This window comes from Branchiostoma lanceolatum, chromosome 7, assembly GCF_035083965.1.
Source record: "Branchiostoma lanceolatum isolate klBraLanc5 chromosome 7, klBraLanc5.hap2, whole genome shotgun sequence".
NCBI lineage: Eukaryota > Metazoa > Chordata > Leptocardii > Amphioxiformes > Branchiostomatidae > Branchiostoma > Branchiostoma lanceolatum.
In genome coordinates this window covers 11645850-11667798 of record NC_089728.1, presented here as the reverse complement: position 1 = coordinate 11667798, position 21949 = coordinate 11645850, and the positions used below count along the sequence as shown (strand labels likewise).

At 41.2% G+C, this 21949-nt stretch overlaps 4 protein-coding genes across 14 annotated transcripts; 2 read left to right on the top strand and 2 right to left on the bottom strand.

Moving 5' to 3' along the window:
• Positions 1–1016: 1016 nt before the first annotated feature.
• On the bottom strand, positions 1017–4216 carry LOC136439295 (glutathione S-transferase A-like). The gene is made up of 6 exons (XM_066434656.1): positions 3952–4216; positions 2991–3056; positions 2536–2694; positions 2316–2384; positions 1768–1896; positions 1017–1446 (listed from the first exon to the last, which is right to left on the bottom strand). The coding sequence occupies exons 1-6, from the start codon at positions 4117–4119 to the stop codon at positions 1363–1365; spliced, it is 675 nt and encodes a 224-aa protein (XP_066290753.1). The 5' UTR covers positions 4120–4216; the 3' UTR covers positions 1017–1362.
• A 657-nt stretch (positions 4217–4873) lies between these two features.
• Positions 4874–9945, top strand: LOC136439292 (glutathione S-transferase A-like). Of its 3 annotated transcripts, none has more exons than XM_066434652.1 (7): positions 4874–5029; positions 7004–7183; positions 7288–7353; positions 7685–7843; positions 8199–8267; positions 8485–8622; positions 9219–9945. In XM_066434652.1, exons 2-7 carry the CDS (start codon positions 7010–7012, stop codon positions 9303–9305), a joined length of 693 nt encoding a protein of 230 aa, XP_066290749.1. In that variant the 5' UTR covers positions 4874–5029; positions 7004–7009; the 3' UTR covers positions 9306–9945. The 3 variants fall into 3 exon arrangements, with proteins under 3 accessions (XP_066290749.1, XP_066290748.1, XP_066290747.1); XM_066434651.1 differs by having other exon boundaries at positions 4875–5048; XM_066434650.1 differs by having other exon boundaries at positions 4877–5033.
• A 727-nt stretch (positions 9946–10672) lies between these two features.
• Positions 10673–12434, top strand: LOC136439297 (uncharacterized). The gene is made up of 4 exons (XM_066434659.1): positions 10673–10883; positions 11279–11398; positions 11604–11714; positions 12034–12434. The coding sequence occupies exons 1-4, from the start codon at positions 10785–10787 to the stop codon at positions 12193–12195; spliced, it is 492 nt and encodes a 163-aa protein (XP_066290756.1). The 5' UTR covers positions 10673–10784; the 3' UTR covers positions 12196–12434.
• Positions 12435–12509: 75 nt separating this feature from the next.
• LOC136439288 (anoctamin-10-like) lies at positions 12510–21882 on the bottom strand. 9 transcript variants are annotated; one of them, XM_066434626.1, is made up of 14 exons: positions 21691–21881; positions 20853–21073; positions 20311–20473; positions 19760–19903; positions 19220–19351; positions 18505–19071; positions 18330–18385; positions 17985–18059; positions 17571–17759; positions 17097–17288; positions 16775–16906; positions 16253–16369; positions 15268–15305; positions 12510–13810 (listed from the first exon to the last, which is right to left on the bottom strand). In XM_066434626.1, exons 2-13 carry the CDS (start codon positions 21048–21050, stop codon positions 15276–15278), a joined length of 1995 nt encoding a protein of 664 aa, XP_066290723.1. In that variant the 5' UTR covers positions 21051–21073; positions 21691–21881; the 3' UTR covers positions 12510–13810; positions 15268–15275. The 9 variants fall into 9 exon arrangements, 8 of the variants coding, with proteins under 8 accessions (XP_066290723.1, XP_066290718.1, XP_066290716.1 ...); XM_066434625.1 differs by lacking the exon at positions 12510–13810 and adding an exon at positions 14561–14675; XM_066434623.1 differs by lacking the exons at positions 12510–13810; positions 15268–15305 and adding exons at positions 14562–14675; positions 15377–15452 and having other exon boundaries at positions 21691–21882.
• Positions 21883–21949: the final 67 nt, after the last annotated feature.

Genomic DNA, 21949 nt, shown 5'->3' with positions numbered 1-21949 from the left:
TAAATTTCCTTGAAATTTATCCAAAGCTTCTTAAAGGTGCTCAATGTAGGATTTTGGGACATTCATTTTCTGGATAGGGGAATCTTCACGTTATTGACATTAACACTGGGACATTTAGCACATTGGCGTCATGATTTCAAATTTCCTGTTTTTCATACAAACAGCAAGAATAACCTGCACCGTGCTTCCCCCATTTTTTGCTGATCCCAATAAATGCGTGCCCACTGGTTGTAAGCAAACTGACCGCTATTCTACATGTCGTTAAACAATTTCACATGGTATCTTATCTGGTGCAACGAACTCCCTATCTTCCAGTTTCGGTGATCCTCTCGTCATCATTGACCGTGGCACTGGAGGCCCCAAGGTCGTTCCCTATGTAGCACACAAGGAACACTAGTGACCTGTGTGAGTTCAAAGTGACTTCTCTACAGCGTTTGCAAATTGCATCTAGCTGAATACCAATTCATCCGCCGGTACCACACAGTAGGTTTGCACAGAAATGTATCATGATTCGTTTCTGTCTGTTTCATGTCTACACTCGGACCTCTTTTGATTCCTGTTTGGTCAGTCTATCTTAGCACGTACTAGGCAGGTTTCAAAACCCTCTCCCATTGCTGGATATTACGTAACTCTCTTCCTTCTGTCATTCTGCAACAAACATCGAACAGCGGTGCAGGTATTTCAATACTAGAAATAGTAGTACAAGGAAAAACAAGTTTCTCTCCTAAACCTTACCTCAATTTTGATTATACAACTTTTGATTATCATGAACTAGGCATAGGATTGCCATTTTACTTTCTGATTATAAATGGAAACGTGTTTGCAGTTGTCGCATTCGTTCGGCTTCCAGCTTACCGTTGACACAAATAGTCAGCGAATTGGTCCACATGTCTTACCATCCATAAGAAACAAGTTATTTATTGTCCGATGATGAATTTGATAAGAACATCATCGGCCTTTCTAAAGCAAACGTAGGCTTCAGGGACTTATGCAGATCTCCTAATAGACGACAATAATTTCAATGCGTTGGAGTTTATTTCATTCCATCCACATTTGATAAAGCTTGTTTCTTTTGACATTTGGCAACGTTCTTTCATTTACAGCAATCAATATACTGAAACGTCAAAGCGAGCGAACGACAAAGCAAACCCGCATAACACCGTTGGTGACTACACACACACACACACACACACACACACACACACACACACACACACACACACACACAGCAGGAATAGTGATCATATCCGAGAGCTATTTGATAAAGATCTTTAGTTAATGACTCGACAATATTTGTATTAAACACTAAAAAAAACTCGGGGCGTTTTCAAGTTGCTGCTTGCGTTGCGAACATCCTTTGCATCAGATGTCTTTCAGTAAGTCCTTGCCGGGTGTGTCCTTCCAGTGAGGAGGCTGGGACGCTTGCACAGACGGGCGGTCCTTCACCTGGCGATTCAGGAACAGAAAATGGTCAACATCGGGAGGAACATGAGCAGCAAATCTAATGATGACATAAACGAATGTGTATTGTTTTCGAAGCTGTACGACCACAGAGTCAGACACGGGCTTTATAACAAGTCACAAGCAAACGAACAAACAAACAAGGAAACAAACACTCAAACACACACAAACACTCTCTCCATGCACAAATTAAAAAATAATACGAACACACTTTGGTCACGCATTATATGTCACAGAAATATCCTTTGTCTTGCGTGCTTCAGCGTGCTGAAGATAATACTATGGTCAATGAAAATGTAGCCTTACCAAGTCATGGTACTTGGCCAGATGTGGGTACTGACTGATGTTGAACCCAAAGCGCACGAGGGTTCCCAAGAAAGGAAACGCGCAAGCATCCGCCAGGGTGAAGTCCTTCCCAGCTATGTAGGGTCCGCCCTGCGGAAGTCACGGGAAAGAACGAAGACTTGTCTTCAACATACTCTCTTCACTACTACCAAATCCTTATTGTCCTTACTCAGACCTGCCATACGCTGCTTTTGAGTTTCATGTCAAGCTAATATGATATTCAGTGGAGAAAACTCGTAGCTCGTTGGTACATTGATAGCTAAGTGATTTTTATCTAATTTTCCCTGGAGGACGGACGACACCTGCTGTCTGCTTTGTGATTTGGTGCCATAAATTGAATTACTATGACGTTTCACATAAACGCAACATGCGTCAGCGTTGTCAATGAAACTCCTAATGTGATCCATAAACCTCAGTTCAACAGCAATGTGAGTGAGCTGTCAGCTGTAGCTGTTTATCTATGATCATCGTGACATGTCTTTGTAAGAAAACATTTTGTCAGTGATAACCTTGGCTAGGTACCCCTCCCATATCTGTAGCTCCTCGTGACACGCCTTCTTCTTCTCCTCCAACAATGCCTGATGACAGAAAGATTATAATTGGTACGTGAAATATGCATGGCTCTAACATGTAGTATTGATTATTTGTCTATCCAAGGTTTAGCAATAGTTTGAGCATAGTTTCTCTACCCGTCTTTACTTCCACGAAATAAACCTAACAAACATTTACCTCAGTCCTGTCCTCAGGTTTGGTCCTGAAGAAGTAAGAAAGCATGCCAAACGCGGCCTTCTCACGGATGTTCTGTGATTCCACGGCCCTCTGCAGCACCAGTGCATGCTGGGCAGGGTCGTCCGGAATGAGTTTGGTCCCCTGGTTCTTGAAGGTGTTCTGTGATGCAGACAACAAGTTAACGTTAAAATACAGTAGGCTTAAGGTGGTCAATATATTGATAACAACGACTGAGGACTTCAAAAAGTACATGATGCAGTTAAGTATGGACTTTGAGTTTTTGTCAGAAATTGTCTTATTGCAAGATCTACTTATTAAATGCAAAATAAGAAATACGTATCACTAGTGAGATTTGGATTAGCATAGTGACCTTGATAAATTGTTGTTGATAAGTGAATGTTGGTACGTTGGTGTTTACAGGGTGATTGTGAATTTGTAGTTTTGCGCCTTCTTACCTCCAGATAAAGACAGATCGCCAGGGATTCGTTGACGACGACATTTCCATGCTGGAAGGTGGGCATCTAAGTAGGGGCATAGGTACAACTTGCTGTAAATATTTGCTTTTTGCTTTCAATTCAGATAGATAAGTTGCTTTACAACTTAAGTTATCAGAAAACTGTCATCTTCATAAAAGTATAAAGAAAATGCTTGGGTTAAATTGGATACAATTTTGGAAAGTAGACAGACCAGTAACTATCATATCTTTTATCCAAAAGCTTCCTGTCTTTTTACTGGACTTCTTTATTTCAATTTGTCTAAGTTTACTTGTTTCAATCGTCATCCTAAAGTATGTCCGATGCGTCAGCGTGCGTGGCTACATGAAATATTCACAAGGACGTAGAGAGCTTTGGAAACAAACATTGCAGTGTAGAGCAAACACGTCACAAGAACGGCCGCTTGCTGAAGTAACGCAAGGCGAAACACAAATAATGGCAGACTGCTGAGTCATTGTCAGAACAAATTGCCGAGTCATTTACAGTGCATAGTACACCTCGCACGCTGTGCCCCGCCCACCTGGCCGCATGCACTGAACAACAAACATCGCATTAAGATCTTACGATCATTACTCAACAGGCTCCTTGAAACATCAACGGGTTAAACAAAGTGCTCTCGGATAGGAAACAAGAAACTTGATTGCAATTTACCATAGCTATTGGAGATACGGTACATGTTCGCTGAACCACCTGCCGCGGTATCGCGTACCTTGTTTACACAAGGGTTATGGTGGTCATGGCTTACACCACACCACTAGTGAGCATGCAGTTGGTTCAGCAGACAATGGGCTACCAGTTTTTTCAACAGAATGCATCACCACTCTTGAAATGACTCGAGATCTCTCCAGATCGTTTACCACGGAGGTCAATGTTACTCCAGCCCCAACAAAGTTTAAACGTGCACGCACAAAAACAAACTCACCTGTCCGCGAGGGTTGATCTTTAACACTTCGTCAGACTTGTGCTCTTTGTTGTCGAAGGAAATCAGCTTGCTGTTGTACCCTGATAGTCCCTTTTCCTCCAGACAGATCATAGCCCGCCAACAGGGGCCGCTCCCAGAGCCCCAGTACAAGGTCATATCAGATGCCATGGCTATAAAGTGAGGACGAAGTTTTCACAGAGGGGCAGGTAGTTTGCGTGCAGAGCGGTGTCGCCTGTAACTTAAGTAGTGGCACTACCCAGCAGAAACACGTGACCTTGGGGGCGTGGCACTCAGTGCATGTCACTAGTGAACTAGCGGTCAATGAGTTTGCGAGGAAATGGGAAATTGTGTTATTTTGGGTAGAGAATATGATCAACTGATATGATTTATGCTAATGCAAACCTTACTTGCCAAATCGTGAAACTCTAGTTAAACTATTCCATGTTTGCAATGTGTGGTAGGGTTTAAGCATGCCGGTAAGTATTGACCCTGCAATGTTACATCTTTCTACAGTGGCAGTCGTATCCCTTCTTCCTCTAGTAAAGAGCCTCCCACAGTATCACCAAAGAAAGACTATTGGAATATAACAAAGGAAGACATTTGGCCTTAAATGTTTTGGTCCTAACCACATGATTGACTCCATTCATAGCTTCTTCAAATTGCTCAATGTAGGATTTTGGTGGCGTTCTGGAAAATCTTCTGACTAAAGAAATATCCATGTTTATTTACAATAGCACACCTGCGTCATGATTTTATAATTCATGCGTTTATTACAAACAGCGCAAGAAAAGCCTGCACCATGGTTCCCCCAGGCTCAATAGATGTGTGCCTGATGGGTGTAAACATACTGGCAGCTATTCTACATTCCTATCTGGTGCAACGAACCCTTTACCTACCTCCATTCTTAATGCTTCCTTCGCCCTTTTCATGATTGACACGGTGTGGGCGTGACCAAACACCCCAAGGACGTTCCCCATAAAGCACGCATTGGGAACACTGGTGACCCGAGTGAGTTCAAAGTGCAAGCACCAGATTTCTGTACCACAGTGTGCGCGTCCGGCTGACGACCGATTCCTCCGTAGGTAACGTTACACACAGTAGGTTTGCACAGATATCTATCATGTTACTGCCTACTTCGTGTCTACACTCGGACCTAGACCTAGACGACCTCTTAAGTTTGGTTCCGTGAGTTTGAGCACGTAGGCAGGTTTCCTATTAATCCCTCTCCCATTGCTGGGTTTAATACTTCATAATCCTCTCGTTGTTCTATCATGCTGCAACAAACAAGAGACAGCCGTTATGTATTAACCGTGCACCTATCTCTTCAGTTCTCAGTGCAGATTGACATGCATATTGTAAAGTTGCAGTGAAAAAACAACTCTACAAACACATGCACGCTCCCGTTTGCTCCTGTTTGTTGTAGCTGGACATTCAGCAGATTCTTATCGTTGTAGGCTTGTAGCTGAACATACAGCAGATTGCTGAGTCATACACTGCACATAACATGCTGTGCCCCGCTGACACCCAGCCTCTTGCCACCCCTGTTGTCCCTGATTTACACAACATGCTTCACAAGAAAACAAGACACTTTCTTATAATAACGTTACATGTACCTGGTAACGGGGGGTGCCCAACCATCGGACGTTTTTTTACGCGCTGGAACTCACGGCGCTCCGTTGCTGGTTGCCAGAGAATGGTCATGTTTTAATGAATGAATTTTGAACACATTCATCTGAAGACCATACTTGGACAAGAAATGTATTTATGCTGTTCATGGGCCCTTTATGCTCCGCGTTACATGCGGAAGACGCTGTGAGACGTTTTCACGAATGTACCTTCTGATTTAGTGCTACGCCAGATAGTGTGCCTAACTTACTACGCTTTGGTAATTTTGCTCTCTTCGGAAGTTGGTGATGAAGTTTGGGAAATGTAAATAAGGCTTGAAGTCTGCTATATTCTAGCTTTCTTTTGACCGGAAAATTTTGACTGTGTGCACTTCTCACGTCATGTGAGAAGGGCTATATCTAGCGCATCCAAGCTCATGTTTCCACGGGAAATAGGCTACTACGCGGCCCGACGTACATGTTGAATGCGGCCCGACTTACGAAATCATTACGAAAAAACGACACCGCTTACATCAACAATACTCCGTCTACTTATTGGGAAATATATTCGCCATCTCTGTATTCAGTTTCCTTTTCATAGACGGTACCAATCACATGTTAGAGCGTAACAAAACTGTGCGTTGAATCGTCCCGCCACTATCGCGGCCCCCAAAAATGGCGGGAAAACAACGTCGTCAGACGACAGCAATGTTTACGTTGTTTTTCTTTGGTCGGTTTTCTTCTCAACAAACACTTAAAGACCCAAATTTTTAGTGTTTTATGAAGTTATTTTTCTTATGTATATGATAGCTGTGTGACTTATGTATCTGCTTGGCACAGGTCGTATATTTAGGTGCCGGGCCGTCTAGCTACGCAGTGACCCTCTACATAGCGCTACCATCATTATTGTCAAAATACTACTTTTCGACAAAACAAGAAATGAATATGTACACATATGTTTTGAATGTAAATGACAATTATGTGCATGAACTTGGGTTATTTACCTTCCTTATCAGCTTAGTCATTGGACACAAACACCGCGTACTTATGCAAAATAAGATCAGTAAAAAATCCGTGCGATGTTAGGGCGCGTGCGATGTACGGGCGCCCCCCGTTACATGGTGTCATGATATGATTCGAATATAACATATTTTTCCACAGCTTTAAAACAAATAACATGACTGCTGTTTACTTTACTACACACAGCTATACACAATGCACAGGTAATAGTCATGGGTGTCAGGAAAGGAAGACATGTCATTTAGAAATACTAAGTAGTTTGTTCAAGCCTTTAAGCCTTGTATATAAGCCCATACATTAAGCATAATGATATTCTTTGTGATGTCTGTGACGCATGATGCAGCTATTAAATATCACATATCTAAGACTCAAGACTGTAACAGTTGCATGTCATATATATGACTTGTGTGCCTTATCGATTGTCACAGGAAAACATGGCTGCCAAGGGGAGTGATACCGATTTTTACTGGGGTTCGGGAAGTTTCCCATGTTGGCGAGCGATGCTGTGCCTGGCTGAGAAGAAGGTGAAGTACCAGAGCCACCTGCTGTCCATGGACAAGAAGGAACAAAAGACGGAGGAATTGCTTAAGCTCAACCCTCGTGGCCAAGTCAGTCTTTATTACCTTCTCCAAGAAAGAACCTTTACTTTTATAAAATCGTGTTGCTACATTGTATGATGATGACATTAACAGAAAGTTTGTGTTCTTTACAGCTTCCAATCTTCAAACATGGTCAGGTTATCATCAATGAATCTGTGGGGATCTGCCAGTATGTCGAGGTGAGATATCTGGTAGTGGAATGTTAATTAAAATCATTTACGTAGCAGTATCACTGTTAATACTTGAATATGACTCTTCCATTCAAAAACATATACAGTCAGGTACAATGTTTGACTTCCTTGTATTTAAGTTCCCCATCCCCCAGATAAAGTTGCTGTTGACCCTCAACCTCTTCATTTTGAAAATCTTATTTTTTTCTTTAAATTTGAATTGTATCTGTCATAAATAGCTTATCAATTCTAATGTTATTTGCTTACCAAAAACATTTGTCCTTGTTTAATCATTAACAATTAAGCTTACCACACAAACCCAACCACTCAACCTTTCTAGAGTGCCTTCAAAGGTCAAGGAACCCAGCTGATGCCTGAGGACCTATCCCAGCAAGCCGCGGTCTTGCAGCGTAGCCTGGAGGCGGAGAATGTGCGGCAGAAAATGGTGCTGGACACGCTGATGTACATGTGGACAACCAAGCCTGAGGACATCAACCAGGTAGCAACCAAGCCAGGGCTTCATCTGGAGTGTCTCGGGTCACATGACATGCACAGCTATGTTGTATTGATCATGAGGCTGGTATTTACTATAGATAGGAGGCCTGTATGAAGGGCTTGCTATCAAAGCAGATAATACATGTATGCATTTCCTGTATAGTGATTGTACCTACTATTCATTTGCCATCTGATCTGTACAACTATAGTTTACATTAACACTCACAGTATGTTTTGTACACTCACAGTATTTGAGAAAAGGTTGTAGTGATATGCAGACACCATACACCATATTGAAATCTATTGATAAAGTATGTGCAGGGATTGAAACACTATGTTATCTGTTCCTTTTTTCCAAGGATCTCTTGAAGCAGAAGAAGCAAAATCTTGCTCAGGAGGTTCAGTACTGGGAGGGATACCTTGCAAAGGTTTGTCTAGGCAGGACTGTATTCAATTATGTACACAATTACAAACAATGTAGAATATCATACAGGGAAAATATTCCAGACTACGTCAATATCCTTAAAAGTAACAGGCAGAGTAGGCATAAAATAGATGGCATAAATAATGTTTGAATTGTCATTTTTCAAATTTTATATTTCTAAATAGTCTACCATCCCAACTACAGTGTAATTCATTTTTCAGCAAGGACCTGGGTCACACATAGCTGGGAAGGACTTCACTGTTGCTGATGCCACGTTCTGGCCTTCGCTAGCCTTCCTGGTGAGACTGGGCCTCCCCATCCAGTCATGCTGCCCAAACCTGGCCAAGTACTATGAAATGGTGGGTACCTTGTCAGTGTTGCCCCCTTGAAAATATGTGTGTGTGTGGGGGGGGGGGCACTTCCCCTCCAGAAATCAAGCTGAAAACATTGTGCATTTTTTCACTAATACTTATAGAGATGTCAAGATTTCAGAATCTTCCCGGGGAAGCATGCCACCAGACCCCCCTAGAATTATTGTGCCGGAGCGCTCGACATGGTGGAAAATTCAGTCAGCAATATCTGGCCCCCCAAATTTCCCACTGGCTGCTGACTCTGCATGAGGTGCAGGTCTGACATCAGACAAAGCTCCCTAACCTGGGAGCCACCTGTTCAAATCACTACTTGTTACAGTTTGGAACCTATCAATGGCTGGCTTCCTTGTTCTGTCTCATTCAGATATGTGGTATTTTGCATTAGAAGGTTGTCAAGGTATGAATTGTCCTTCATATATGAGATTAAAATTCCATGTTGCCTTCAAGAATGTAATTTTTGACTGGGACTTGCTTCTGTACCATCTATCTTATATCTTCAGTGTTTAGATTTGTAATGCAAAGCCAATCCCTGTCGTGAATGTTGAAATATTTTTTTGCTGACAGATTTTTCTTACTCTCTAAAGGTGAAGCAGCGTCCATCTGTTGAAGAGACCTGGCCACCCCACTGGAAGAACACGTCTGGTCCAGATTACTTCAAGGACTTGTTTTAAACTTCTCCCTGCTGCCTAACTCTGAAACCAATAGGGAATTGGGTGCCAAACGGTTACTTCAGAGTGCTAGAGGTTAAGGATGATGTTTAGTTTCTTCAAGGGGGCTTTGTATGTGTACTTTGATACCAAGTTACTAAGTATGCTCATGTAATTAGAGTGATTAAATCTTTTCAACAGTTACCTAGAATACCAGTGCTAAACTGTAAATGGTACTTGCAACTTAAGAATGCAGCTTCTCTTCTCATGTGCAATATTGAGCCTAGATGCAGTGATGATGAAATTATACCTAATGGCTTAAATAAGCATATATTTGTAAGCCTAAATGCCATACAATATAGTTCACAAGTATTTTCTGGACATTGCTGTGGATTTTATTACGATTTTTCCCCACACATAATAATAAACTTTAAACTGTATCACTGTCAATAAACATATGCTTATGATCGTATCAAAAGCATTGAAATTTAGTTTTGATTTTACAATTTTTTTCACACATAATCATAATCTGTCCTACTGTCAACAAACATATGTTTACAATTCTGTTACCCCTCATATGTTACAAATTGAGCTATCCTATCCTTGCATTTTGTGAAGAAGAAATTCACTTAGTAAAACATATTAAAAAAGTTAAACTCCTTCATTTCAGTTTCAAATGCATTTCATCGACTGATATTCTTCTGTATACTAGCCTTTAGTTGGAATCATTTTCATTTCAGTAAGCTCAGTCATTTTTTGGAACTGCAATGGGCTATAGTATACATCATTTAATTGTGTGTACAGAATCATTGAAGAATATCGCAAATGGCTGAAAACAGTACGTATTCAAAAGCTATGGCCCGAAAGCTCGTTGTATGTATATCATATTTATATGATTAAAAACATATCTGTATATTCTTGATACGTTTTAATTAATACCTTTTTTGAAATAGTACGAATTTCAGATAAATCTGATAAATCCTTGATGAATACATTGCAAAGCTCTAGCCTCCGTTGCAGGCTCTGAACCGGCTTTTTGGGGGACTAAATAATACACTTTTTGCAGCCAGCCCGTAACTATCAGCCAACCCTGTAACTATCAGCCGGCTATTAGTTACAGGGTTGGCTGATAGTTACGGGCTGGCTGCAAAAAGTGTATTATTTAGTCCCCCAAAAAGCCGGTTCAGAGCCTGCAACGGAGGCTAGCAAAGCTCGTCTACACGCCGGTTCCAAATCGTGATTTTGCAATGCATAGAGCTGTGTCTCTTGAATTAAGCCTCGCGATGTCAACTATTACTGTAATAGGACATAAATGAACAATTGTTGTTCGCCTGGTTCGCGCGGTGCAGTAGAACATTCCTTCACGTCACAACGACGATAAATGTGGTGTTCTAGAACCACGGAAACAGCAAACATCATCTGTAGTCATAGCGAAGCCCCAAACACACCGTGCTATCAAACGCTTCGTTTCATTGTTGTACATCCAACCAGAATCAAAGAATTATGTCGTATCCAGGGGAAGGAACGCATAAGATGTCCATGTACGGTCTAAAGAACTGGTCACCCGGCGAGCAGAAACTTCAGTGGCAGGAGTACGTCAGGGTAGGCAGCAAAACAAACCTCCATAGAACGTACTTCTCTTCTAGTTCTAATATATAATGCCTCAATGCTGGAATGAAGTGACATTGAACCCAACTAAAGTTCTCATAATCTGCGAGGAATGCAGGAATACTTTTGTTGCTTTTCGAAGAAACAAACTTAAATGGAACAACATCAAGTCACGTGACAGGAGACTCCAAGACGAGACCCCATACCAACACCGGGTTGACGAAGAGACAGAGTTCATCTCGAAAGCTCCCCGTAGCAATTTATGTACGTTGTGTGTAAGGATTAAATGTTTGTCAAAAGTTAAATGGAACAGTTAGCGGTAACAATAACAGTGGGTGATTAAGACTACTTCTACCATTTCTAAACTGTTGAATACGTCGTCTCTTTAGCGGGAAAGTCGGCTAGAGAAGAACCACCTTGCGACGCGAGGGAGGCTGGGAAAGCCTAACATCATACTGACCGAGGAAATGCTGAAATCGAACATGACGATCTACAATAACAACAAAGAGGTGGGTGGAGAAGTGGAAAGTGTTATTACATGTGTACAGATACCAAATGTGCCTGAACAAGATTGAGATCAAGAAGAGACAATTTCGGGTTAATTGACATTTCAATGTTACCGATGGCACGGACGTAGAGAGGGAACAGATTCTCAGTTTGCCATCAAAATGTTACGTCAAATCAAGAAGTCTCCTGCCTTGTTTCCCCTGCCAGCATCAGGAGAAAGGCGCGTATGAACGTCTGTTTAACCAGGAGTCTGACTACAACAGCAAGCTGCACCGTGATGACAGACAGCACACCGTGGGGCTCAATGTCCACAAGGAGGTAACAGTACTTTTCTTTTCATTGATATCCACCAAAAGACGCCATGCAGCAGGGATGATGGTTGCTTGGGGTATTGCATTAACATTGGACTTGTATTTGGCTCTGAAACAACGCTGATATGGGAAATTTGATGTAGCTACGTTTCAGCGTTTCCAAGGTTACAAAATGTGTCCGTCTGTTCAAATGATGGCACATTCAGCACCAAGGACAGGACGAGCTAGTATTTGATCATACGTGACAATTTAACTTGAGTTGATTTATTGGCGTTTCTGGAGTTTTATAACAAGATTATGTGTTCCAAATACGGTTTTATTTTCAGGAGATATCCAAGCCGGTGCCGCTGCGGAGTTCCTCTCAGTACGGCTTCCTGTTAAACCGGGAATGCGACCCGCCCATACGGGGGGAGTATGTGCGAGTCGCGCACGTCTTCAAGGGGTTCTACCGTGACAGGGGCGTCAACATCCCAACAAGTCATGACTGAATCGTCCCTAAAGATGTACCTCGGCTCAGCCGTTTGGACATCTGGCTCAGTACTCTATGTGAAATTTATGCGTCAGTTGTTCGATTCATTTTTGATGTATGTGACTATACACTTTGCAAAAAGCATTAAGTAACGTAATGAATATAACATGGCAGGAATCAATCTCATAATATGCTACTTGTGTGGATCCACAGAGATGTTGATTATGAAAGGGACACAGTAAACATTATACCAGCCTACCATTGCGCAGTTGTGTTTACGTATGTTGCAATTTCTGGCATTTTATATGAACCAATCCGTACAACACACAGACGTCAAAAACTCAACTTATGTATTTCCACTGGTACATCTTGTACACGTTCACTTAGAATTCATAGCTTTGTTATGTTGACAGTACTAAAATGCTATAACAACTTTAACAAGCATCTAAATGTAGAGCCAACAATTAATCATAGATAACAAACAAATATAGCTACTAAGTACTTTCAAAAGACTTTGCCATATCATTCCCATTCAAATTTCAAGTGATGATAAAGTACACTAATAGTGGTAAATTGTTTGTCTGTTAATCAAACATAAGTAACAACTTCTCTAAATCTAAACCACATGGCTAGATAAAAGTGTGTACAATGTCACCTACATTATCAGTGACAGTACAACTGTAGCTTTATGTGATACTCTGTAATAAGAAAAATAATATTGATAAGTAAAATTAAGATAATATCAACAATTTGAGGGACAGTATTGGATCATGTACAGACCATTATCACTTGCTTTCCACAGCCAACAAATACTAATGCTAGGCATATATGGCTATATTATTGCATAATATCAGAGCGACTTTTAATACATTTATATCATAATTCCACAATTGACCTAGTATGGTTTTGTACATACCTCTGCAACACTGAAATGTCAATAATGACTGCAAGCTATTTTAATGATGGTTGCGGAAGCAATGTGGCACATTTTTCTGCTTTCATGTGATTTCACCAGGAGCTACATTGTACTATCAAAACATAGAAAGCAACTGTAGTATGCAGAAGTCCAGGTCACCACTCTCTTGGGGTACCTGAAACCATTTTTGGCAATGCCACAGGGGCATCACCTCTCCATGCAAAAAGGAACATCTTAACAAAAAGGAAGTTAGGTAAACAGGTCAGTTATATATCCTGAATAGATACGTACATGTATACCAAGTCATTCTGAATCACTTTATCTTTGCAATTCCTTATGAATGAAAATGAAGTGGTCTTTATTTAGACAGGAGGCAACCAAAGGAAGGGGACCTTAAGTCCGACGGGCCCGGTCTGTACCATTCACACTGACCGGTTCACCAACAGTCTGCAGATTTATGCTGTTTACAGATTCTATCAGAAACATGGGGCATCATCAACTCATTGTTCCACATTGTTTTGTTTCTTTCTTTTTTGTTTTCATAGACAAAAACATCTGCTTATCAATTCAGGACTTCTTGAGGAAGACTGACTACAGGATGCCTATCTTGTCATGATTTCTTTCTGCCCCTTATTATCTTGCTTTAAGAATGGTTGTAGTTCTCATTGTCAAGAGAGGGGGCGCTTGTGATCATCCACCTGGTGCGGTGGAGCTGGGCCTGCGAGAGAAGGGAAGGACCAATCATGTCAGTTGGGTTTTGGCCTGTCAATCAAAACAGAACTGACCAATCCGGGAGCAGGAAAAACAGCCACTTACCAAGCAGAAGGGTAGAGTTGAAGGGAGGAGACAGACTGAGAAATAGCATTGGAGAGCTGCGATGATGATCCTATGCAGGGATTACATTACATTGGGTGGGGTTGGATAGTTGGATGGGAAGAACATTGACAAAAAGCAGCACATGTAGACATAACACTGACATTCATGAATAAAGATATAAAATAGCTATATGCAACAATGATAGCAAATGTGATATTTACGTGGATGGTGCCTATGCTCAGTAATAATGTGCATGATGGTAATTTAATTATAAAGTAGAGAGTCACAGACTTTTTTTCACCCTTTGGAGGATAGCTTAATTTGCAGAAATTGTTAGATTGCACCATCAATTGCACATATATCACAAGTCTAACTTGCACATCCACAGCTCAATTCTTTCTCAGTATCCTGGACACCACTAACCAAATAAAAACAGGGTAGTTCACTCCAACAAACCACCACATCACCTTCTCACATACCCTTCTAACCCACAATAAACAACTGCTAACAAACCCCCGAACACCCTTTTTATTATTAAGTCCAGCAAGCTCTTTTTCCAACACGTCTGAACCACTTTGCAAACATAAGTCTTGTTCTTTCTCCACAGTTTGAATAGTGCTTTGAGTTCCCATGTCCAACGTGTCTGTGGCTGTGCTTTGATTCTTGCAGGGTTTGGTGTTTTTCCAGAACAGGTAACCATGGAGACAGCAGCCATGACAACGGATGCCATCAAACTTTCCCCACCAACTACTCTGTTGGCTGACATTCTAAATGGAGCAGAGGAGGACATGTTGTATAAGGTAAGTGGGGTTTCATATAATGTTTTGAAGACGAGGCACAGCAGACAGGTAAACAGATAAGAGGGGGAAATGCCAATATACAGTAGATGACAGAAAGTCAGTGATCTTTTCATTCAGACAATGATGAGATGATTCTATTTTGGGTAAAATGGTGAGAGGGGACAGCAAATGTTACAGTCACCATGATAGAGAAGGGAAAGAAAACATGCAACTGCCAAAAACAAAGACATTTCAGCAATACTTCCACACTTTTGGTAATGGAAAGGCAATTGCTAGAACTGTTAGATGTTGACATACAAGGGAAGGGAAATGAACCACCACCCAACAGAGTCGCCAAAAACATTTCCAGCATCACTATGACACCTTTGAGAATGGCAATGGCCGGACTGTTAGCCTTGCCATGCTGGAATATGTTAGCTTTCGTCCTACGAAAGAGCACCTGTTTGCAAAGTGATTCAGACACCTGCACCCCTGCACCATACCGCAGCTGTGTCAGTACCTGCACCAGCACCTGCAGCCCTCAGCACCAAATCTGTGCACAAGAGTTAATAGTACATACCCATGCCTTCACACCTCTGTCTCTAGGGGAGAATCAGGCTGAAATGCACATGCATAAACCGCATCAATATTCATCTCATGGCTGCAAATAACATCCCAATACAACATACCAACATCTTGGGCTGCTTATGGGTTATGACTCGGCAAGTTACTGTACAACTTCAAGATCACCTTTGTTGCTAGGTGCTGTAATATACAAATTGGTACACTTCATGCATATCAAAGTAACATTAGTAGCTGTCCTAATATGTAATCAATAATGAGACAGCAACAAGTTCCCTCAGGCGCTATGCCATGCCATGGTACAGAATTATCCAATATGCAACAGGACGTGATTCTGTATATAACCTATATTATACCTTGTATTCTACAAACAAATAGCAGACTGATATGGCTGGTGTAAGCACACAGTGCAAGCAGTCTGATATAGTCAGGAGCTACATGTATGTATACAACTTGAGGGTATTGCTGTGTTGCAGTTGAACCAAGCAAAATCTGAGAATAAAACTGTTATTTTCTTTCAGCTCAGGTATGGTTGGTAGGTAAAAGGTCATCAAGGGTTTTGTTTCCATGGATATTGTTACCTTCCTGAGCTGTGTGATAAGTACCAAAGTGATAAGGCCATATTTGGTGTGATAATCCAATTTGCAGTTTGTGAGGTGTATCAGGTTAATAATGTTTCAAATTGTGCTTTCTATCTTGAAATTTTGAATTTATTTTGGAACATTGTTCATTATGCAACAAAATATGTCAAAGCACCTTTTATGTTTTCAAACTTGACAGTATGATGTCGTAGCTTGGTGTTTCCCTGCAACAGCTACAGTGAAGTTCCTCAGTGCTATTGTTCCCATGTTAGTACCCTAGGAGAAAGCAGTGTTAGTGCAGTCTCATCATGCTTCATCCTCCTCATCATCATCACCATCCACCACCACCGCCCCACCAATAGTTCCAAAACCAGGTGGGTCCTGCCCCTCAGTTAGGCTGACCTGCTTCTTCAGTGCCTGTGTGGACTGGTACTCAATCCGACCCATCTGTGTCTCCACCCACTCAGGCATGTCTGGGATTGCAAAGGCCAGCACAACCTTGATGAAGATAATCAGATGCTACAAAGAAAAAAGTTACATTTTAAGAAAAGAATGACATAAGAACTAAAGAAACTTCAATATTATGTGTTACATCACATTGGGCAAGCATAGCAAAGAAATTCATGTCTTGAATTATTGATATATTACTGAATTTAAAGTGGGTGCAAACCAGCTGATTTCTTTTAAAAAAGCAGCACAGGCGACTAAAAGATAACTGATTGTCAGGTGTATGTAAATAGTAAGGACAACCTCAGACCATCGAGAAAGCCACACAGGCGAAACTAGTCTGGATGTGGGCTTGCATAAAGTTCTAAACTGGAACTTGCGGCGACAGCGTCTTTTATGAAGATGTGGCGTGAGTGTGTACGGTTGGCTTGAGGTTGTCCTTACTATTTACCACCTGATTGTCAGGTGTATGCTTACTTCTGCAGCCACGAATATGAGGACTTTCTGCACTGTTGTGTAGCCCTCCAGAAGTGGCTGTATCTCAGGTGACATGCCAATCAGTGCTGTATTAGTCATCACAGCAATGAACCCCATCACCTCAAACACAGTCTGCAGCACAAGGATTACAAAAGTCATATCATGAGAACAGGTCTGTAAAAAGGAACAGACTGTGAAGCATTTAAATTAAAAGAGTGTCTGTTGCATGTGGCTGATTTAGATCATAAGATAGTCAACAATATCACAAATAGCTTTAGATGTCTTTAGAAGGGTTGTATATATGGATTATGGACAAACATACCTGCCATGCACCAATATTTGCAGCAGGCTCCATGAAGGGGCGCTGGAAGATACGACACATCTTGAAGGCATCAGTGCGGATCTCCATGATGTTGTTGGCTAGGGCCCAGAATGCTGCCATGGGGTACACAGCTGAGAACAAGAACACGTACCCAAACTGCCAAAACAGCTCCAGATAGTCATCAAAAGTGCCCTGTAAGGATAATAAGAAACTTCACTCTTGTGATGAGAAGCCATATTCTAAGGAATTCTGGCAACAGGAAAAAATTTGATACATGTACATAATTTGTCCATACAAAAGAATGGAACTTGCCAAACCCACTTGCACTTCACAAAAGTATTATAGGTAAACAACTCCATAACAAAAGTCCGCAGAGGAGTTTTCTGTTTAGTTTACTAGTAGTTCATTTTTCAAAGCGGGATAAAAGCTGGTATGGCATCTGTTGCTGTTGTCCAATATGAACTGGTAGATCACCTCATATCTGTCCATAAGACTTTCCACTTCAGCTTGCTTGGACCTTGGGATCTCGTGGAGGGGTTTGGATACATGGTCCAGCCCGGACTTTTCCCCCTTTTTGATCCTCTTCGTCATCAGCAGGTAAGGCAACAGAGTCTCCTGTAGCTGCCCCACCAGCTGCTGTACAATCAGTAGGATGGCCAGGCTCTGTAGAAAGGGAACAGCACACCTGTTAACTCTAACTGTCTAGAGTGTCAGATTTTCTATAGAGTTCTTGATGCAAAAATGGTATGGTGTTAGAATGCAGCATGAAGACAGGAGTGATGGTTACATGTACACTACAATGAGATTTCAAAGCTGTTACTGTTACAGCATAAGGAGGACTGCATATTGCTATCATGCCTATAGAATAGTGTAACCGGCTGTACGTACCTGCCTGAGGTAGTTCATATCCTGCATGACAAAGGCAATGTAGAACAGGCACAGGAAACAGTTCACAAAGTCAAACTGTAACGAGAAGCACCATCAAAACCACTGTTACATTCGCAAATGTCTCTGATATTTCACAATTTCACAATCACACACACAATCTCATCACTGGAGGGGAAACAAGAGTGACTTCTAAAGGTTTATCAACTTCACTTCAAAGCAATTACAATCCTGAAGTGTGGCCAGTAGTCACTTAAAATCTATGCTAAAGAATAAAGATACAAAATAAAAGTATGTAACAGAACTAATTAGAAACATAAAAATTCGGCAAGAAAAAATACAACCTACCAAGACTAGTTTTACGATAAGGTAGTTCTCATATGATGACTGCTCTCTGTGGTTTTCTGAAAAATGAAGAAAATGTCATTGATAGAACAAGGTCAGAAAGCTCTAAACAAATTGCCAGCAACTAGTTTATCTTAAATTGAGATGTAAGTTTTCTGAAGACAATTGTTGAGCTCACCATTCTTTGTTAGGTACTGAGCCAGTGTTCTGTAGGCCTGGTTCATTAAGATGATGACAACACTGTAGATGATACTGGGGACAAGGACCAAGCCTTGCGTCAACATGGTGTTCTCTTCCTTGTGCTTTGCCTTGGCAATATTCTCTGCCCAAAAGTAAATCATCATCACGACCACCGCGACGAGCATGCACAGGATCACGATTGGGAACGACACACAGTAGATTCGCAGAAGCCTTTTCCATGAGGGATACACCGGCTCCGACCTCCCTGTTATTCGGTTTACACCCAGCTTGCCATGAAATCCTGCCCGCGGTTCTTCAAAAACCTGCCTGCCAAGAGTTCCCCAGTTGTAGGCATGTTCACTGCTGGTACGCTTCCAGGTCTCAAGGAAAACTGTTGCCCAAATCATGTTGAAGACGGCAAAGATGACAAAGTCGTTGCGGCCGCTCTCGTTGAAAAGGTAGTACAAGACTCCGATCATGGTTGGCACCACAAGAGCTTTGGTGTAGTGGCCCAAGAAGGAGAAGTACATAGCCACACTCTCCCCAAAGTATCCTCTTATCGTTTCTGCGATAAACAAAAGCAATGTCACAATTCTATAATATTCTTTGGAAGCATTAAAGAACACTTATCAACAAAAGAATCTTTGTGAAAATGTAGTTCATTTTTCAAAGTATTGTTGACAGCATGAACTGTATATGTAGCTAATATTTACCAATTGGTTGGCGCCCCATGAGTTGTTTAGGCTCATGGAGGTGGTACCAGTCGTGTTGCAGTCTCTTCAGCTGCTCAGGATTGTGAACTGGATACATTTTGTCCAGGAGGTGACACGATACCATTCTACTTACTGCATAGAAACAAAAATGGTGTGAGCAAAGCAAGATAAGTTTCCACTGATTACTACATGTACATACAAATTTACCAGCGATTAAACCACAAAGCATCACAGCCAACAACTACTGAGATCATTAGAAAAATTGAACATTACTTTCTTTCCTCTTCCAGTCTTTGACTACTTCATTCTACATTTGACACAAAACTTTGTATTTGCTGAAAATGCTTTCTGATGTGTTACCTTACATGTATAATGTAATATAACTTTCCATCATATTCAAAGTTATGATGAAAGTAAGTAACATAGTTCAACATCCTTGAACAACACAAAATGGCATAAGCTGAAAAGCTTCATCCATTCTTGCCAAAGAACTAAGCACGCACTTTCTTTACCAACAGTTGTATCTGATTCTAAACTCACATAATGACTTTCCCTTGTAGAGCCTTGCCTTGGGGTTGCTACAGCCTGGGATGTGGTTCTCTGTCTCCAGTGCACGGATGTTATCAAGCTCTACCTTGATAATGTACTGGCTTTGAGACATGGTCAACATGCCCTCCAGTGACTCTATCAATACAACAGACCAATGTTAGTACTAATTACCCATGCAGAGTTACAACTTAAAATATATAATATTGCTATAAATATATTACAATTAATTTTGGATATATGTACTGCAAGCCTTGAAAGAATTGTGTTGCCTCTGTTAGCAGCTACATAATAGATGTTTTAAAGTAAGAAAATCAGAAACTACTACTCCTCAACTAAGGATTAAAAGATGCTGGCTTCTGATTAGCTTAAAGTTTTATTGGTTCAAATTCCAACTGCTGTAAAAACTGCCGACAGAATTAGCAGTACTTAGGTTAAAGAGAAAATGATGAACACTCATGCTGAACATATACTAGCAATAAATACCACAGCAAACAAGTTATCCTATTAAAGTTGCAGGATTTATAAACATAAATTTGTCCCACCTGTGTAGTCCTCAATGTTTTGTCTCTCTGCGAAGGTGAATGCCCTGACTGACCCATCCTTGTACTTCTTCTTCAGCCCCATCTGCTCCGCCCCATGCAGGAGTCTCTCCTGTGGTGCAGACACCAGCAACACACGCTCCTCTCCATCCTTAGCAACAACCATCTGCATGACGACACTTCAGCTCATATAACGGTACCACTAAGTTGCTTTGTAAGATTTGCTGTTCGATTCCTAAATGTGCCTTGTTTTTTTGATTTCCAATACATCACAACTACTGTAGGCTCAGTTGTTCAGGCTGTCTGGTATTCCCAAACAAAGTTTGCTTTCTTCAATGATTCATTAAACACCAATATCTGTAACACAAACTTGTCATATCTGGGGTGCTTTGATACCCATCCACACGTTCCATTTTATTGACTAATGTCAAATGTAATTCAAAGTTAGAAAAGGCTTCATTATGTGACAAGCTGAGTTACAATTTCATACAAAATAATATACTAACAGACGTAATTATAAACAATAAGAACAACAACCACAGCACCTTTGCACTAAGTTCTGCTCCTCCATGCTTCTTGGAAGCTTCAATCTTAGCCTTCATCCATTCCCTTGTGACAGGTGTTGTCTTACTGGAGAACTCCAGCACAACCAGTGGTCTGAAGTCTGATAGAGACTCTGTCTCTCCCTCGTCTAACAGTGGTTCCTTCTCCCCCTCATCCTGGGCCTTCTGTCTGCGAAACATGTCTGCAACCAACACTTATTCACCTGTGAAAACAAAACATATACTAGTAGTTATGGCCGAGGGTATTGACAGGATCATCCTTTCTCTTGCATCATCCTGTCAATAAGACAATTTTCTTGCACTATTGACAGGCTTTAATAAGACTTGTTCTTGTGCTAGTGACAGGATTTAAATTAAACCTGTTCTTGTACTATTGACGGGATCATCCTTTCAATAGGCATTGCCTATATGAGCTACGTGTACAGGCTCAGCCACTGACATTGATTAGGGGAAAAAACCAAGGAGGTTTTATATATAAAACCTCCTTGAAAAAACTAAGCTGTTATTGTGAATCTTCTTGTCCTAGTACTTTCCTTCTTGACAGTTATTATGTGATTAATCACCATTGATAACATACATAATTTGACAATGAGACCACCGTAACTTTTGCCTGCAAATCTTAATTATCTATTAAGTGACAGCTAACATAGAAGTGAGAACATCTGGGAAGTAGGTTAAGCATGTAAGTGCCAATGCCGTCTGCCAACCCTGCACAGTTCTATATGCAGTTCCGATGTTTTGTGAGACGTGTTGTCCCACTACTGGTCGACATGCCTTCAATACTTCACATCCCAAACAGACACACGCAAGACGGACTCACCCAAACACGGGTAAAATCTTCACCACAAAGTGCTGAACGTTCTTGTGTGCTTGTCTGCAACCACAATACAATTGGGGATGAAAACAATTATTTAGGGTGTGACAAACTAGGGGGAACAAGGGTTGTGCACCTAAAACGGGCCCCTCCCACAACAAGACACATACCGGAAGTCCCACCACAACTAACCTGAATGTCAAAGGTTAGCGAATGACATTTTTTTACAACAAATCTAAAATCCATTTTTGTAGTACAGTTCAGC

What these genes read in the sequence shown, in the direction of transcription:
- LOC136439295 (XM_066434656.1), bottom strand. Translation starts at nt 4,119, where the DNA reads ATGGCATCTGATATGACCTTGTACTGGGGCTCTGGGAGCGGCCCCTGT. An exon ending in AACCTGAGGACAGGACTGAG is followed by an intron (nt 2,385 to 2,535) that starts GTAAATGTTTGT and finishes TTCTGTCATCAG; the next exon opens with GCATTGTTGGAGGAGAAGAA. An exon ending in GGGAGGGGTACCTAGCCAAG is followed by an intron (nt 1,897 to 2,315) that starts GTTATCACTGAC and finishes TGACTTCCGCAG; the next exon opens with GGCGGACCCTACATAGCTGG.
- LOC136439292 (XM_066434652.1), top strand. Translation starts at nt 7,010, where the DNA reads ATGGCTGCCAAGGGGAGTGATACCGATTTTTACTGGGGTTCGGGAAGT. An exon ending in GGGAGGGATACCTTGCAAAG is followed by an intron (nt 8,268 to 8,484) that starts GTTTGTCTAGGC and finishes TTCATTTTTCAG; the next exon opens with CAAGGACCTGGGTCACACAT. An exon ending in TGGCCAAGTACTATGAAATG is followed by an intron (nt 8,623 to 9,218) that starts GTGGGTACCTTG and finishes TACTCTCTAAAG; the next exon opens with GTGAAGCAGCGTCCATCTGT.
- LOC136439297 (XM_066434659.1), top strand. Translation starts at nt 10,785, where the DNA reads ATGTCGTATCCAGGGGAAGGAACGCATAAGATGTCCATGTACGGTCTA. An exon ending in AGTGGCAGGAGTACGTCAGG is followed by an intron (nt 10,884 to 11,278) that starts GTAGGCAGCAAA and finishes TCGTCTCTTTAG; the next exon opens with CGGGAAAGTCGGCTAGAGAA. An exon ending in GGCTCAATGTCCACAAGGAG is followed by an intron (nt 11,715 to 12,033) that starts GTAACAGTACTT and finishes TTTTATTTTCAG; the next exon opens with GAGATATCCAAGCCGGTGCC.
- LOC136439288 (XM_066434619.1), bottom strand. Translation starts at nt 21,050, where the DNA reads ATGTTTCGCAGACAGAAGGCCCAGGATGAGGGGGAGAAGGAACCACTG. An exon ending in ATATGAACTACCTCAGGCAG is followed by an intron (nt 17,760 to 17,984) that starts GTACGTACAGCC and finishes CCCTTTCTACAG; the next exon opens with AGCCTGGCCATCCTACTGAT. An exon ending in TCATATTCGTGGCTGCAGAA is followed by an intron (nt 16,370 to 16,774) that starts GTAAGCATACAC and finishes TTTTCTTTGTAG; the next exon opens with CATCTGATTATCTTCATCAA.